The sequence below is a fragment of the Mustela nigripes genome, chromosome 8, assembly GCF_022355385.1.
Source record: "Mustela nigripes isolate SB6536 chromosome 8, MUSNIG.SB6536, whole genome shotgun sequence".
In the NCBI taxonomy this organism is placed as follows: Eukaryota; Metazoa; Chordata; class Mammalia; order Carnivora; family Mustelidae; genus Mustela; species Mustela nigripes.
The window spans coordinates 51,839,848-51,858,045 of record NC_081564.1 but is presented as its reverse complement, the minus strand read 5'-3'; the positions used below and the strand labels follow the sequence as shown (position 1 = coordinate 51,858,045).

Genomic DNA, 18,198 nt, shown 5'->3' with positions numbered 1-18,198 from the left:
GGTTGTAGTGGAACTATTGGCCGAGACGATAGTCATCAGGGGCTGGAGGATCTGCTTCCAAGCTCACTCACGTGATTGTTGGCAAGTCTCATTTCCTCACTAGATGTTGTCCTGAGACCTCTGTTCTGTGCCCTGTGGGACTCTCCACAGGCTCCCTGAGTGTCCTCATGGTGAGGCAGCTAGATTCTCTCAAAGGGAGTGATGAGAGAACCCGTGATAGGAGCGTACTCTTGTAACCGTATTTCAGAAGTAATATGCCCTTGTTTTTGCTGTGTTCTTTGGTCACATATGTCAACCATGGGATGTGGGAAGGGACTACACAAGAGTATGTGTAACACAAAGTATGGATTCATTGGGGACCATTTCAGAAGCTGGCTGCCACATCTGTTAACTCATTTCTGGATTTATTAGTAGGATACCTAATAAATTACCTCTGAACAAAGGGCAAAACTAGAATGCTTTTTTTTTTTTGGTAATCTTTACCTTCACTGTGCAGCTCTAACTCACACCCCCCCCCCCCCCCCACGGACCAAAAGTCAGGTGCTCAATGGACTGAGCCAGGCAGGTAACACTAGAATGTCTTTTTTTGGGTTAACACTTAGGAATACTAAAAAATAATTAACCAATTTAAAATTTTGAGAGACATTTAATACACACATAGCTACTTATATTATTTGACAATTTCAGACCAACTTTGGGGAGAATACTTACACAATAGCTTCTTAAAATATCAGAAATACAACATGGTATTTTTGTATTTTTCATTTTTTTCTATTTCATAGTTGGACTGTCTTTGAAGTTTAATTAGGGAGAGAGTCTTGCATGTGTTTAAACTAGAAAACAAACAATGAAGAATTGAGAGAAGTGAATTTTCTACTACCCAGATCCCTACTATGCAGAACCAACTAATATTAATCTTCATGTCATATTTACATTGTAATTTTTCCTTTCCTTTAACAAGAAATCAAACATACAATTGAAGTTTCTTTCATCGTGGGCAATCATTATAATGGAATTTGCATGTATACTTTCCATATATGTATTCTTACAAGTGCACATATTTATACCTATATATTTTTATTTTTATTTTTTTTTTTTGAAGATTTTATTTATTTATTTGACAGAGAGAGATCACAAGTAGACAGAGAGGCAGGCAGAGAGAGAGAGAGAGGGAAGCCGGCTCCCTGCTGAGCAGAGAGCCCAATGTGGGACTCCATCCCCTGACCCTGAGATCATGACCTGAGCCAAAGGCAGCGGCTCAACCCACTGAGCCACCCAGGTGCCCCACTATTTTTATTTTTAATTTATTTTTAAGAGATTTTATTCATTTGACAGCCAGCAAGAGAGGGAACACAAGCAGGGGGAGTAAAAGAGGGAGAAGCAGGCTTCCTGCTGAGCAGGGAGCCCAATGCTGGGCTCAATCTCAGGACTCTGGGATCATGACTTGAAGTGAACACAGATGCTTAACCACTGAGCCACTGAGATGCACCCATATATACTATTTTAAAGATTATGTTTGTTAATTTAAAAATTAGATGTCAACAGAGAAGACATCTAGGAAATTGAGGAAGACATTTGATGTAACTTTATTTAAAATATAGGCAGGCTTGAACTTAAAAGCTTGATATAAAGATTCTCCCCTGAGGAAAAAGTGTTGGTTTTTTATGGGTAGGTACCCAGAGCCAGTTTTCCAAGTCACCTTTTATTTGTATAGAATGATCCATGCCATACTTGAAATAGTATTTGTTGATACTTGCTGCTTTCATCAGTTCTTGAGTGCCTATCTGTAGAGTTATGTATGTGGCGTGTGTGGTACTCATTGCTTTATACTTACCGTCTCATCTAAAAATAGCTCATCTAAATTCTTAAAAAATAAACGTGTGAAGGAAGCATGAATTTACATGTGAGAGATGAGGAAATTGAAGCATCGACAAGTTAAAAAGTTGTTTAGGATAACCCAGTTAACATGTGGTGGGTTAGGATTAAAGAAAGTCTGACTCTGAAAGTTGAGTCCTTAATATGATGGACTGCTTTTAATATTATTGTGGAAACTAATCTTCTTGTCTGATTATATTTATGTGAAAAAATATGCTCGCATTTTCTACTGTGCACTGTGGACACTGTCTTCTTGCTACAGTCTCCTGCAGATCCGTTCTCTCAAAAGTTTTGAACCACTGGTTATAAATCCTATAGGCTAAGGCAAGGCCTATAGCAGTTGGAGGAATCAGGAGGTATTGGGGTGGGAGAAGGGATCTGCATGTTGTGGTTTGTTTTGTTTTGTTTTGAGCAGTTTTAGGTTCATAGTGAAATTGAGCAGAGAATACAGTTTCCGTATACCTCATGTTCTAGCACATGCACAACCTCCCCACTATCAACATCCTGGACCAGGGTGGTCACTGACTTTCTGATTGTGGAATAGGGCTGGGAATGCAGGCAATATGCTAGGAGAAGCAGAGGAAGCCCACAGGCAGCACTTAATTTCCCTTTCTTCTCCTTTACTGCTTTTAGCATTGGTATCATAGATCTCACAGGTCACACTGCCCTGCACTGGCCTGAGGGTGAGGTGAGAATTAGGGGTTTGGTATTGATGGGGATTGGTCCCTGGTGATTCCAAACATAGGAGGAAGGGAAGAACCCACAAATCAGAAAGTTGTGAGCAGTAAGCATTGTGGGAGGTTAGACTGTCTTGCTAGTCCTTTTGGTATATAAGGAAGTGTTCTAAGTCAGTTGTATTTGTGGAAGACTGTTCAGCTGTTCCATTTGGAATTTCTTGTTTCTTTTTTTTTTTAAACGATTTTATTTATTTGACAGAGAGCACAAGCAGGGGGAGCATCAGGCAGAGGGGGAGGGAGAAGCAGGTTTCCCGCTGAGCAGAGAGCCTGACATGGGACTGAATTCCAGGACCTTGGGATCTTGACCTGAGCTGAAGGCAGATGATCAGCCAACTGAGCTATCCAAGTGCTGCCTGCCTTTTTAAAGAATTTTTTTTTTTTTTTTTAAATTTGACAGAGAGAGAGAGAGAGAGAGAGAGAGAAGAACCATGGGGCGGGGGGGAGGCTGAGGGAGAAGGAACTCCCCACTAAGCAGGGAGCCAGATGCAGGACTTGATCCCAGGACCCTGGGATCATGACCTGAACCAAAGGCAAATGCTTAACTGACTGAACCACTCAGGTGTCCCCTCTGGTTTCTGATTTGAGCCTTCTTTTTGTGAAGTATTAACTCAATTGTTGATTGTTGTTATACTTGGGTTGTTATGCACTGCATAGAATTAATTTCAAGTTTTTTTCTTTTTTTCTTTTTTTAAAGTTCATATGAGAGATCCTAATAATCAGCTCCATGTAATAAAAAATCTGAAGATAGCAGTAAGCAACATTATCACCCAGCCACCTCAGCCTGGAGCCATTCGGAAGCTTTTGAATGATGTTGTTTCTGGCAGTCAACCTGCGGAAGGATTAGTAGCTAATGTGATTACAGCAGGAGATTATGACCTCAACATCAGTGGTATGTAATAAGTTTTTTTATTATTATTTAAGTGAAGTTTTCTTTTGTTAGAAAAGCAGTTCTGTATCTTAGAAATCATTCAACAAACACTTATATTCCTACTGGGTGCTAGAGGCTGGGAATACAGTTGTGGAAAAAAATAGTACTTGCTTTTACGGAGGTTATAGTCAAGTAGGCAGCCAACTGTGAATTACATGATTTCATTTTTTTTTTTTTTTTTATAATGAGAAGGTTTTTATAGTTCTCCTTGAAAAGTTAATAGAAGGCTCCATGAGGGCGGGGACTTTGGCTCTTTATTTTCTTTCTGGGGCTTAAAATAATGTCTAAAACATATGCATAATAAATATCTCTTGAATGAAAGAACTAGCAGTAGACAAAAAAGTTTTTTTTATGATGTAAGCAATACTAAAGCATTAAGTTTATTTTATTCTTTATCCAGCTGTTGAAGAAATTTTTATAATATATGAATAAATACTTAATCGTTTAAAAGTGTTTATTAATCTGATTTAAATGGTGTTTTCTTAGTAAGATTGGTAGGTGAAATATATTAATATGTAAAATGAGTTGGCAGTGTTTGGTGTGACTCTTCTCGAATGTAAAAGACTAGAAACATGGAATAGATCTTTAGCGGGAAAAGATTAAAAGTACATCATCTAATCAGGATATTTCAGCAACTTAATAAAATAACCTTTTTAGGTTGGTATAATTTATAATCTAATATTTTAACACCTAATTGCATATTTAAAGATTTCCTTAAACATTCAAAGAGAATTTAAGTGATATCTTTTAGGTCACAAAGTTAATTGGTCTCACTTATATAGTTAGACATGTTTGTAGAATTATTTTGTTTAGATGTCTTTCTATGTTATTAGCTTTAATTCCAGCAAAAGTTAATTCGAGTATTTCAAGTTTACAATACTATGGTTATCTTTTACGCATTAAAAGAATCTGAATTTTAACTTAACCTATTTTGAGCAGTTCCTGGCATAATATATTTTAACACAAGACAAATTTTGGATATTTCTGGGAGTATGTGTTGGAATTTGACCTGTTGTTTCCCTGTTACCATGGGAAATTCATGTTGAAATGTGAAGGACAATAAATGCCAGAATGTTCAAGTTTTTATACTACTGTAGTCATTAGTTAATTGGATAATTTGGATAAGTCACTTATTAAGACTTGGTTTCAAATTCAAGAGAATTAGTTTACATTCTTTCTTAAGGGCTTTCCTAGAAATTTAATCCTGTGATTCTGTTTCCCAGGGTCTTTAGCACTTATGTGATTCATACAACAAATACTGATTTCCTTTTATGTACCTTGCATCACAATAATAAAAATGAGTAAGACATTATGTGAGTTCATAATCTGGTGGGGAGATAAACATCTAAATCAGTAGTCATAATACATTCTAATTTATAATACCTTGTAATCATAATGCATTATGACAGAGATGTGGCATTATCTGATATGCTGATATGCTGGAATGCTAAGGGGTACAGAGTGGATTTAGCTATCATATTTAAAAAACAAAAAATGTCTCTTTTTATACTGCAAATGTCTCTTTTTTATACTGCAAATATCTTCCTAATCTCCGAAATCCATAGTACCTTTTACTTTTAAAAAAATTATCAAAATGATATGTGTGCACATAGATCAAATGCTGAAAAGACCAGAAAAAACTGTGATGTGCTCTCTGAGTCTATGCCCCACCAGTTCCTTTTTTTCTTTTAAGATTTTATTTATTTGTTAGAGCACAAGCTGGAGGAGCTGGCTCTCCACTGAGAGAGAGCCAGACTTGGAGCTCAGTTTCAGGACCCTGGGATCATGACCTGAGCCAAAGGCAGATGCTTAACTGACTGGGCCACCCACGTGCCCCTCCCCCACCAGTTCCTGTGGTTTTGTTTTTTGTTTTGTTTTGTTTTTAAGATTTATTTATTTATTTTAGAGAGAGGGTGAAAGAGCAAGAGAGTGCGAGCATGGGGAGGGAGAGAGAGAATCTCAAGCAGGTTCCACACCCAGTGCAGAGCCCAGTGTGGTCCTTAGTGCAGGGCTTGATCTTATAACCCCGAGAGCATGACTTGAGCCGAAATCAAGAGTTGGATGCTTAACTGACTGAACCACCTAAGTGTCCCTTGATTTAGTGTTTTTTGGGTTTTATTTTAGATTTTTAAAAAATTTTATTTACTTATTTATTAGAGAGAGAGAGCAAGTTGAGCAAGAGAGCACAAGCGGGGGGAGCGGCAGGCAGAGAGAGAAGCAGACTTCCTGCTGAACAGGGAGCCTGATGCAGTGGGTACTGGATCCCAATACCCTGGGATCGTGACCAGAGCCGAATGCAGATGCTTAATCGACTGAGCCACCCAGGTGTCCCTGATTTAGTGTTTTTAGGTAATATCTGTATGTGGCTATCTATGGCTTAATCAGTTTTAAATTTTATTGATTGATTTCTCAATATAGATGATTTTTTTTGAAGTTTCTTTTTTTTTTTTTCAAAGATTTTATTTATTTGATTGAGAGAGAGAAGGAGAGAGGATTAAGGGAGAAGCAGACTCCCTGCTGAGTAGGAAGCCTGTTGCAGGACTCCATGACCTGAGCCACCCAGGTGCCCTGTAATTGATGAAGAGTTAGCTTAATTATTCCCTCTTCTTCTTTCCCCATCTTCCTAGTGTAGTTTTCAAAATTTTTGGTTAATAGTCACTCTTTACAGATTTAAGGTTAAATATTATTCACTTCTTCATTTCAAAGCCAAATATTGGGCTTAGTTTGTTCTTATCATTTTGTTTTTTTAGGACTTAGTAATTGTCTTTTTTTTTGTTTGTTTGTTTTTTAAAGTAAGCTCTAGGCCCAGTGTGGGGCTTGAACTTAGACACTGAGATCAAGAGTTACATGCTCTACAGACTGAGTCAGCCAGGTACCTGTAATTATTATTTATTAGAGAGAGAGAGAGCGAGCACGCGCATAAGCAGGGATAGCAGCAGATAGAGGGAGAGGAAGAAACAGGCTCCTGCTGAGCAGGGAGTCCGATGCAGGGCTCAATCCCAGGATCCTAGGATCATGACCTGAGCCGAAGGCAGACGCTTAACTGACTGAGCATCCAGGTGCCTCGTTTATTCATTTAAGATTTTCTCCTAAGTTTTTACTTAAGAGCAAAAAGCATAAAGAGCACTCTAAAATAGTGGCAATTATTTTAAAAATGACTAGTAGAAAATAGGAACTTAGTGTTCTAGTTTCTCCAATATTTTGAACTCCTTTACTGTTTTTCATCGTCCTAGGAATTATTTATCAATTACGCCAAGCTACAAGAAAGTAGAATAGTGAAATTGTATAGAAAGATGTTGCATTGGTGAAATAGTCACTGTTATTTTATCATCCTTTAGTAATTTCACATTGACCAAAATACTGTATTTTCCTTTAAGAAGATATAAAAGAAGTCTGAAACATACCATCTTTGTAATCTGTCTTTGTCTTCATTTATTTTTCTTTCATTGAGTATAGTTGAGAATTTTTCATTTTTAGTCCACATTGGCAACAGAAAGAAAATAGACAATGGAAAACACCTTTTTTTCATTTATAGATAAATCAGAAGGTGAATACAGTGAAACAGCAGTATTCTAGACTAATGCTGCCCAGTAGAAATATATGAGCCACTTAAGTCATTTTCAGTGTTTTGTAAATACAATAAAATATGTAAAAAGAAGGATACCTGGCTGGCTCAGTGGAAGAGCACTGGACTTTTGGTCCCGGGGTTGTGGGTTTAAGCTCCATGTTGGAAATAGAGGTTACTAAGAAAATTAAATAAACCAGAAAAAAAATGCGAAAAGAAACAGGTGAAATTAATTTGAATGTATTTTATTTGACCCAGTATGTACAAAATATTACTTCAACATGTAATCCTTGTAAAATTCTTCTTTTGATACTATCTGAAATCATATGTGTATTTTATATCTGCAACACATCTTAGTTCAGAAAAGCCACATTTCAGGTGTCATATGTGGCTAATGACTGCTGACTTTAGTGTTAAACTCTAGTGACAATGATGGAATTAATCAGGATTTTGAAAATATACTGAAATCCTAATCAGTGAGTCTTCAGATGACAGTATCCAATACAGATTTTTCTCCAGCTCAAGAATAAGTGAGCCATGTATGTGTAAGAACAAAAAAGAAATACAGCATTTTCATCCTAACTAGTCAGTAATTTAACTGGTCAGTAATTCACACAGTATTTTGAGACAAGAACTTAGACCATTCTCTTTTGTTAAAGGACATGTGACAGGTATTTTTTCATGCTGTATGGTGTTTGTATAACAAAATTAATACAGTTCATACGTGGACAAATGCTGAAGCAGATAGGCAGGTAGGTGTGTGTATGAATCCCTATTAGATGACGTAGAAATGAAAAATTCACTGGGTTTATTGATCTTCTGTTTGTTATTTAGAGGTCTAAAAATGAAGATGTTTTGTAGTGATGGAGCAAATAAAATGAACTTTTTCTCTTCAGCAAATTATGAGCCATCAAAGTTTTCAAGAGGCGAGTGCAAGAAGGAACAGAAGTAATGATAAACTAGAACTTAGAGAAGTATTTGAATCTGGAATCAGTGTTTACAAGATGGATGTGTTCCAAGTTAAAGAATGACCGTTGAACAGTTAGTTGTATTCAAGGGACATTGTGTAATTGAGGCATGTATGTCTTTTAAATCAGGGAAAACAAATTTGAGTTTGCTATGTTTAAACTCTTACTAAAATTTCTAATAATGTTTTTTTTTTACTGTGCCTTTATTCCTAATTCTATAAATAAAAGTAAATTAAAAATACAATAATACACCGAGGATCAGTTAGATTCAATGATAAATGACAATGACTTTTTTCTTGATACACTAAGGGTTAAAAGGAGTATAGTTTAAAAGAGGACAGTTTACTTAAAAAAAAACTTCCATTCTGGTGTTAGAGAAGTTTAAAATTTAAAAATTTAAAAACATTTCTTTAGAATATTTTGATTTTTGCTGATTTTTCTGAAGAGACTTAAATGGAAATAGTCTCCTCAAAATAGTTCTCAAGGGAGTTGTTGAGATAGAAGAAGATAATACTTTTTAATTTTTATATTAAAATTTTTTAATGATTTGAAAAATGATATTTATGAAGAAAGCCATTTGTGACAACGTGGCAGAAGCACAAAACTTTAGTTCCAGAATCTTTTTACTCATATAGGTAATATTTAAAGGATTAATAGGTAAGTAGGTTCTGGGATCATTGTATAAGTTTAGGAGTAGTTGGTTTTATTTTTGCAAATACAGATATATGTAAATCTTAAAGAAGAGGTGAAAAATGTTTTGTATCTTTAAATACAAGTGAAAGTTCTTATTTACCACTGGGAGTTATCTTTCACACCTTCTAGGAGTATGGATTTAAAATACTGTCTGTTGTAAATTGATTTCAATTGAGCAATTTTAACTATTTTATATAATGTTCATTTTAGCTACTACTCCATGGTTTGAATCTTATAGAGAGACCTTTCTTCAGTCGATGCCAGCATCAGATCATGAATTTCTGAACCACTATTTAGCATGTATCCTTTGACCTTTGTGTTTTCTTAAAATGAAATGTTTTCGAAGTTATCAGTCTCAGAAATAGTTCTGTGAAGGCAAAATTATTGAGTGGACATGGAGAATGGAGAAGTTTTTTATTGATGATGCCTCAAGTCTTTGTTAATTTTTTTAAAAATGGCATCCTAGATACAAGACTGGTTAGAATAAATTAATTTTTTAGTACAAAGTAAGAATACTGAAGGCTTGCTTATTGTTTTTCTTTTTTCTCCAGCTCAAATATTCCACATTTAATGAGTTTCTAAGCATTTTACAAAGAGGAAAGGTAAACTGTCAGTGTTAACTGCTTTTGCTGATTGCCTCAAAATTAATTACTTATACAAAAGCTCATATTTAAAGATAGTTTTCCATTTTTCTAGTAACCTGTTTTATAGCTTTTAACCTCTTCTGACCATTATGGCTTTTTAGTTTTCTTAATGAAGTTGCAGAGAGAAGTTGAGAGGTAGTTAGAGTATGAAATTGCAATGAGATGATTCATTGGAGAGGAACAGGATTCAGCAGAGCTGTTGAGGATATTGATGTATAGTTTGATATTGTTTATTTTTATGTTCATGGATTCCCTTATGTATATATGTATGTATGTATGTATGTAAATGACCTAAAAAACTGTTAGCAAAATCTAAGATTTAAAACCTTGAGTTACTTGGTAATGTTGGAGGAATTATTTTGTGTTTGCAGTGAAAATCTAAGATATCAGATTTTTTTAGCTTGAAAAATCTCCTTTAAGTTTTATTTTAATAGGATAGTATTTATCATTTAGTGATAAGTGGTAATTACCTTAATGTGGTTTATAAGGTATGTTGGTAGCATCATCTAGTGAAGCTGAACCTGTGGAACAGTTTTCAAAGTTATCACAAGAACAGCATCGGATTCAGCACAACAGTGACTATTCCTACCCCAAGTGGTTTATACCAAATACACTTAAATATTATGTACTTTTACATGATGTAAGTGCAGGAGATGAACAAAGGTAAGCTTTTTTTTTTTTAATTTAAAATTTTCCCTGTTAAATGATTAAACATTGGTTTGGACTGGCTTGTTTAGATTGTAGATGTATTTTTTATCTAAGAAAGTAAAAGCTTATTAATTAAATATTTAACTCTATCTTTTACTCCAGAGTTATATTTGACAACTAAGTCATTTTATTATAGATTTCATATGGATATCCAGACTTCCCTTTCAATATATATTTCTCTGTTAACTACAATCTTTGTACAAAAGTATCTGCCATTTTATAGGTCTTAGCTGTTATTTCTTACTTTAAATTTCCTATTTTTTTCTTTTCTCCTTCCTAGTTTTATTCTTACTTTTCACTTCTTGACTGTTTTTTAAAGGCACTTCTTTTTTCACTCTTCACCCTCTTGTCACTTTATATTTTTAGCCTTGATATTTTCACAGTCTCAGAAACATCCAGGCATTTCTTTCTTACTTGCCCTTTAATAATAATTATTAGTGAGTTGCCATAGTCCTTTTATCTTTGGAACAAATGATAAACTTGCCTTTAAACATGAGTCTTGAAAAAGGTGCAGTTTTATTTTGGAGTTTATTTTGACTTTTTGATTCAAGATGTAGATCAATTAATCTTGTTTCAAGCTGTTATTGTGATTTCTCAATGCCATTTAGGAAATGCAGTCAAATAATTGTTTCTTGCCCTTGTTCTGAGCACATACAATTTATCTGTTAAATAAATATTACTTTATTTTTATTTTTTATTTTTATTCATTAAAAAAAATATTTTATTTTTATGTAATCTCTATACCCAGTGTGGGGCTTAAACTTTCAACTCTGAGATCAAGAGTCCATGCTCTGGGGATCCTGGGTGGCTTGGTCAGTTAAGCTTCTGCCTTACACTCAGGTCATGATCCCAGGGTCCTGGGATCAAGCCCCACATCAGGCTCCCTGCTCAGTGGGGAGCCTACTTCTCCCTCCTCCCTCTGCCAGCTGCTCCCCCTCCTTGTGCTCTCTGTCTCTCTCAAATAAATAAATAAAATCTTAAAAAAAAAATAAAAAGTTGTATGCTGTACTGACTGAACCAGCTGGGTACCCTTAAATTTTCCTTTATAGCCAAAAATTTTTTCTGAGGAATAATTATTATTTAGGATTTTAAAAAAAGTTTCCTGTGTAAATAGAAATAGTTTGAACTATTAAAATTAGCTTCTATCAGTTGAATATGGTATATATCTTTCATATTGAATAGTTGTAACTAGGATATTTAAGTAATTCAGGTGTTAGATAAGTTGTTCAAATGTTTAGCAGTATCATTGGTAAAGTGAACAGTTTATTGTACTTAAGTATATATACATATATACACATATACTTGTATTTGTTTATACAAATTTATAACTTATTCAGTCTTAATTTTATAGTATATGAATATGATTTAATAAGTTTGTCAGGCCTGCTGTTTGTGTAGTACTATCTTCTACATTTGAATATGATATAAGATTTCTGGGTTTGGGTTTTTTTGTTTGTTTGTTTTTTGCACTAGATGGCTAATTGACTAAAAAGATACCATTTGAATTAGATAAGCTGTGTGCACTAAAATTCAGTAGTTTAGGTAAAATATGGAAATAAAAATGCTTTTTGTTGCATCTGAGATGTAACTCATGGAACTGGCTGTTAAAAATTTTGCAAGAAGAAAAGGTGGATTTTATGGAATAAAACCTATGGAATAAAAAAAATCTTCAGCTTTTTCTCCTTTATTCCTTCAAACTGTGTCCCTTTGAGGACAAGTAGGGGAAGGGTAAACTATGGCAGTGAAAGATGTTTTTGAAGTTTTGGGGTGCTATACTCTTCTGTTTAGCACTTAGTTTTTTCGATAAATGTTTGTTATCTAAGATGCAATTTCCAAAAGTTTACTTCCCAAAGCCTGGTTCTCAAAGTTGAAAGAGTTCCTGATCTAGAAATTTGAAGCCATTTTTGGGAAATTCACAGCGCATGTTTTTTGCGAACAGGAGGCTTGGACGTGGTCTCCTGGCTTTGTTTACTGTGGTTCTCTAACTAGTTTGACTACCAGAACCCTCTCTTTGAATAATGTAGGAGTATCTTGCAAAATTTTATTCCATGAAGCACAATTTGGTAACTGTTTTAAGGTTATCCAAGCTAGCTAAATTTCAGTTAGGATCATGATCTTTGTTTTAATATTTTTACTATTTTATCTCTATTTTCTGTTCTGCCTTTTTTGGGGATGATTTTTACATTACTTTATTATTGCCTAAGGTATGCTCTCCATTTACTACAAACCTTTTTTCCATTGTTTACTTTAGAGCTGAATCAATTTATGAAGAAATGAAACAGAAATATGGAACTCAGGGTTGCTATTTACTTAAAATTAATTCTCGAACATCTAATCGAGCATCAGATGAACAGATACCAGATCCTTGGAGTCAGTATCTCCAGAAAAATAGTATTCAAAACCAGGTATATGTAAAAAACAACAATGAAGCAAACCACAAAAGCTGTATTCCAGTTTTATGGCATATTGATATCACTATAGAATTTTTTTATGTCTTCCTTTAACTAGAATTGTTAATATTTATTTTGTGGAATGTGGCTAGTTCTGATCCATCAGCATGTGAGCTCTTAATTCAGTGGTTTAATACTGTTTTAACTAACACATAATCCCTCATGTGTACTCTTTTCAGGTATATAATATCAGTGTTGATAGATCTTTTATTAAAAGGTGAAAAGTGAATTACATAAGAATTGAATTAGATTGGCTAGACTACTGTAGAGAATAGAATTTTTTACTTGCACGTTTAATTCCTCATGAATGCTTACAGTCAATTCTTTATTATCCACATGCTCTGGGGTTGCCTTCCTTCATTTTCAACTTGCTGTTCTTATGGCCACCTTTTGGAGCTCATACTTTTTAGGTGGGTGGGCTTTTTTCCCTAACTTTCCTTTGATTTCCTTTCCTTCTGAATTTTCAGGAAGTGTTATTTCTTCCTAATTTGCTCCTTTCTTAATCTAGAATTCTAGACTAATGTTCATCATCTGTTGGTTGAAGTGGGTAGGTATAAGGTTTCATGATTTGTCAAACTTTTAGATAGAATTGTATGCCACCTGGTAGTAGTCAGAGGCCGATTTCCTATGCTTAGTTCAAGATAATCAAGAGTTCACTGTTTTCTGTGTGGAAGGGGGATTTTGTAAAGAAATGGAAAATTTATATGTATTTTGTACATTTAAACTACGTGTGTATTCTTTGACATTTTTAAAATATCAATTATAGATTAATTTTTGATGTCCTAATATAAATATTGTTTAATCTATTTATTTCCCTTATTTTTCTATCCTACATATGAAATTTTTGATCCAGATATAGTTCTATACTGATAGTTACTTTAAGGTAATGATGGGGAAAGTGAGGAAAAAAAGAACAAATTGAATATGGAGGAGTTTTATTTTAAAATATGGTCTTTCCGGGCACACACAGAATGGGAACAATAAATAAAATGGGAATTTAGAGTCCAATCATCCTAAGGAAGGGAAGCACAAGTCAAATTGTCCAATTTGAGAACTTTTAACAGAAAGCAGAGGTATCAGAAATTCTGTAGCGAAGCCCGGGATTGGAGGATAGTTTTAAAGCTCATCAAATCTAATCCCCTAATTTAATCCTTACCTGTGAACAACCTCATCCAGTACTCACTCTTTTCTCAAGTGACCTGTTCCATGTCTTATCAGCTGGAGGATCAACCAAATATCGTCTCCCTTTGCTTTTATTCATTGGTCCTTTGGGACCAGTTTTTCATTTAGTCAGCTTTTCAAAATAGGATAGATATAGTTCTCATGTTCCCTTGTATCTTTTTTTCCAGGCTAACTATACCTAATTTTTTTTAAACTTTCTTGAATGCTCGTCTCGATTACTTTTATCTTGTTAAGTTTCAGCTTACATATTTCCCTGAAAGTAAGACATGGAACAATGCCTCAGATTTACTACTCTGATAGAGTAGTCTTTTTTTTTTTTGTCATCTGGGTATTTTTATTTTAAGTTTTTTTGTTGACTGAGAAACCAGCGCCTTTGTACAAATAAACGTCGTATTGGTATTTTTACCCTATGGTGGATTCAGAATTTACTCCAGCCTGTTAATACCATATCCATGACCCAGGAGATTCCACACCATCCCTCTTATTTATCCCTTCCTGACTAGTAGTCCATCTCTCTTTGCATTTATTTCTTATTTCAGACCCTTCTACAGGTACTCATTGAGGCATGTGCTTACCATATATAAACAGGAAAACAGATCATTTAGATTCAGAAGAATTTGGGTAGTAGATTGAATGTGATAGGGAAGTTAGGAATACAGGAGGTGTGGACTGGAATGATAAGATATATGGAAGAAGTTAAGAATTTGGAGGACTGAAAACAAGGTGTCTTGCTAAAACTCATAAGGCTGATAGCAGAAATTGTTGGTGGATTTGGTAGTATCTTAAACATGATTAATAAATTATAACTGCTAATGCTTTTTTATTTTATTTTGATAGGAATCATATGAAGATGGCCCTTGTACTATAACTTCAAATAAGAATTCTGATAGTAACTTGCTTTCATTGGATGGATTAGATAACGAAGTCAAAGGTCTTGCTACTTTCTCTAAGTTTCTCTTTTGATTGAAAATATGCACTGTTCTCAAAGCATGCTAATCCTTACAGATAAAAGATGGGGGAAATTTTCATAATTAAAAAAAGAAAATGGGAGATTAGTTTTTCTTTGAAGAATTTTTTGAATCATTTGAGTTTGACTTTTTTTTGACATTTAAAAATTTATAAGAGTAATGTATTTCTTTTAAACAGTTTGTAGAAAGCAAGGGAGAAGATACAGTGTGCAGCATTAATTATTCCCAAAGTTGACATGATCTTGAGAGCTTTATTTTTGTATTTTAAATTACAGTTTTGATAGAGATATCTTTGAAATTTCTTTTATTAAAAATTTTTATTAGTTGTGTTATTTAAAGTGTTTTATTTTAACACTATTACTATTTTTCTTTAATTTACACGAATCTTTAAATTTCTACTATCTGTAACAAGTGTTAATTCAACTCCTGTAATTTTAGGAGGGAAAATGTTAATGTTACTGTATTTTAGACTTATATACAGAAAGATAAAGGCTTCCAACATTGTTCTTTTTTTCTTTAGCAGTATGGTAGTGATATCACAATTTTCTGTTGCTTCTGAGAGTAAAAGAAAGATCTGTTTTTCAGTAGATGGCTTACCAAATAACTTTAGAGCTCACCCACTTCAGTTGGACTCATCCAGTGACCCTTCTAACAGCATGGATGGCCCAGATCATGTAAAATTTGCTTCATCATTACATGAAACAAAGAAAGCAAATACTGGAATTATTCATGGTGCATGTTTAACTCTTACTGATCATGATAGAATTCGACAGTTTATACAAGAGTTCACATTTCGGGGCCTTTTGCCACATATAGAAAAAACAATTCGGCAATTAAATGATCAGGTAAGCTTTAGTTGTTTGGGTTAGTTTTTTTTTTTTTTTTTTTTTAAATTTCAGAGAAGAGTAAACTTGGGAACATAGTAGTATAAGTTATTCAAAAATACTTAATTTTTTTTAAAAATTAAAGGTAGACCAGTATTAGGATTTATTGGTGTCACTATTAGTGATGAAATACTGTTAAATTCTGGAAGATACTTACTCATTTACACTAGGGATTTTGCTAGCTTATTGAACAATTTTCTTTAAATCAGTGTTACTAAAAGGAATATTTGCTCACTTTTAAAGATTTGTAATTATTTAGAATTCTTTTGTATATAAAAGTAAAATACTAATTTTTCACATTTGTAACAATCTTTTTTGGTAGCTAATATCAAGAAAAGGTTTAAGTCGATCTCTATTTTCTGCAACTAAAAAATGGTTTAGTGGCAGTAAAGTTCCAGAAAAAAGCATTAACGAACTGAAAAATACATCTGGACTGCTGTGAGTAAAATACTGTTTTTGGTTTTCCTGCATTTAACTGACTGGTGTTTGACTCTGTGATGTCTGGCAAAAAAGGATTATCTTTTTAGTTTTCTAATTTCATATTGGTTAAAACTTAGGTAGATAAGACCAGTGACTATTAGTTAATTGCATTAAAAATTTCTTTTTAAACCATTAGGTAATTAGATATCTAAAAATAAAAAAGAACTGGGAAAGTCCCTTGCTTGGGGTTTCTTTCCCTATTTGTAAAAAGATGGAGTTAGATTAGGTATTCATTTAATAACTCATCTAAATTAAAATATTATGGTCTAGCGATTCTGAGTCATGGCATACATTTAGACAGTTTTCATTAATATAAAATCTTGTTTAAGGAGAAAATGGAATTCATCTTGGGTTTTTATGTTTTTCATGGTTATATATAAAGTTAGTCACTTAGACTTAACCATTTACTTCATAATTTGACCATGGAGAAAATGCTTACCTGCTGTTGAGAAGTTCTCAGTTATAAGGCTGTAAATTATATAAATATAATTGCTTCCAAATATCTCAGAAATAACAGTCTCTTGTTGGAGATAGAGTTCTTGTAAGACCAGATTAGTTTTCGTAATGTTTTAGAGAGTTGAACAGCTTGTTAGACATTTTATAATATTTAATAGTTTAGGGGTCATAAATTATAAAATACTTTTTTAACTTATTTTATATTTACAGGTATCCACCAGAAGCACCAGAGCTTCAGATCCGAAAAATGGCTGACTTATGCTTTTTGGTGCAGCATTATGATTTGGCTTATAGTTGCTATCATACTGCAAAGAAAGATTTTCTTAATGATCAAGCAATGCTTTATGCAGCTGGTGCCTTGGTTGGTATTCTATAATAGTATAATTTCTTACTTCTGTTATCATAAATGATTTAGAAGTTTCTATTTATGAAATGGCAAGCAAAATACCTAGAGATGAAGTTGTACTCAAAGAGGATGTAATGCATTATAGATTTTGAATTAGTTTATGCTGAATTGATGGATTTTCCTCAAACTAGTATATTTAAATATGCCATATATGAGAATTGATGTCTTAGCTTTCACAAGTTAGTACCTTCTAATTTTGTGTATGCAAAATTTAATTTGAATTTCAGTTATTATGTTGAGTGTAGCTTATTTTTAGCAGATGGTTTTAGGCCTATTGAAAAATACTTCAAAATTGCTTAATTTTTTTTTCATATATATGACTATATATCAGTTCTTTATATATTTTTATATATATGACTATATATCAGTTAAGAATATGTACTTTGGTGTGAGACAGACTATCATCTGAGGTAAATATTGAACATCTCTAAGCCTCAGGTTTTTTGCTTGTTAAATGTGAATCCTGATGGCATAGGGTTAGATATGGTATAAGGCTTGTGCTGTGCTTAGCACACTGCTTTGTATATAAAGGGCTTTAAGCAACAACTATGTTAGTTTTTATAGTTGATATGTAAACCTTTGTGTGTCAGAAAGGCTTTTTTTTTTTTTGGAGGAGCCAAAATGAGTGGGGGGAGGGATAGAGAGAGGAGTGGAAGAGAATCTTAAGCAAGTTCCATGCCCAGAGGGAGCCCCAGGTGGGGCACCATCTCATGATCCTGAGATCATGACCTGAGCCGATATTGAGAGTTGGATGCTTAACCGACTGAGCTACCCGGGTGCCCCCCAGAAAGAATATTCTTTACTTGTATGCCTTACAACATTTTAAGTTCTTTAAAAGTCATACGTGTATCCATAATCTGCTTTCTCTGTGTAGAAAAGAGTAAAATTAACACTGTTCCTTTTTACATAATCACTTTAAAAATACATGTTTGTAAACAAAAGTGTGAAGAACAAAAATGTAGAAGAGTAAATATTTCACTGGATATTAGACATTTGTTTAATAATTGCCATTTATTTTGCATTTGTTTTAATATATACTAAAATAACAATGTAAAACTAAAATAGCAAAATTATTTTTTTATTTCTGTACTATTTTTAATGAAAAACGTCTGCTAACTTTTGAAAACCTTGTTTAGGAGCTGAAATCTTTATGAGTTGAAGTACTTGAAAACTTACATGAATTGTCCTTGGCTAGACATTCTGTAATCTTTCATTATAGTCTAAATAATATAGTCTAAATATGATAGTGTAAAA

General features: G+C 33.6%; 1 protein-coding gene across 4 annotated transcripts in view; it reads left to right on the top strand.

The window, feature by feature from the left end:
• The window catches only part of TRAPPC8 (trafficking protein particle complex subunit 8), a 74,732-nt gene that overhangs the window by 4,365 nt on the left and 52,169 nt on the right, over positions 1 to 18,198 (top strand). For 2 of the 4 annotated variants that reach the window (XM_059409409.1, XM_059409406.1), the window contains exons 2-9: positions 3,307 to 3,501; positions 8,977 to 9,066; positions 9,899 to 10,073; positions 12,370 to 12,523; positions 14,588 to 14,681; positions 15,307 to 15,563; positions 15,925 to 16,040; positions 16,749 to 16,899. In XM_059409409.1, the coding sequence (XP_059265392.1) occupies positions 3,307 to 3,501; positions 8,977 to 9,066; positions 9,899 to 10,073; positions 12,370 to 12,523; positions 14,588 to 14,681; positions 15,307 to 15,563; positions 15,925 to 16,040; positions 16,749 to 16,899 (1,232 nt within the window). Of the gene's footprint in view, positions 1 to 3,306; positions 3,502 to 8,976; positions 9,067 to 9,898; positions 10,074 to 12,369; positions 12,524 to 14,587; positions 14,682 to 15,303; positions 15,564 to 15,924; positions 16,041 to 16,748; positions 16,900 to 18,198 lie in introns of all 4 variants that reach the window. The other 2 variants (XM_059409408.1, XM_059409405.1) reach the window with 1 other exon arrangement.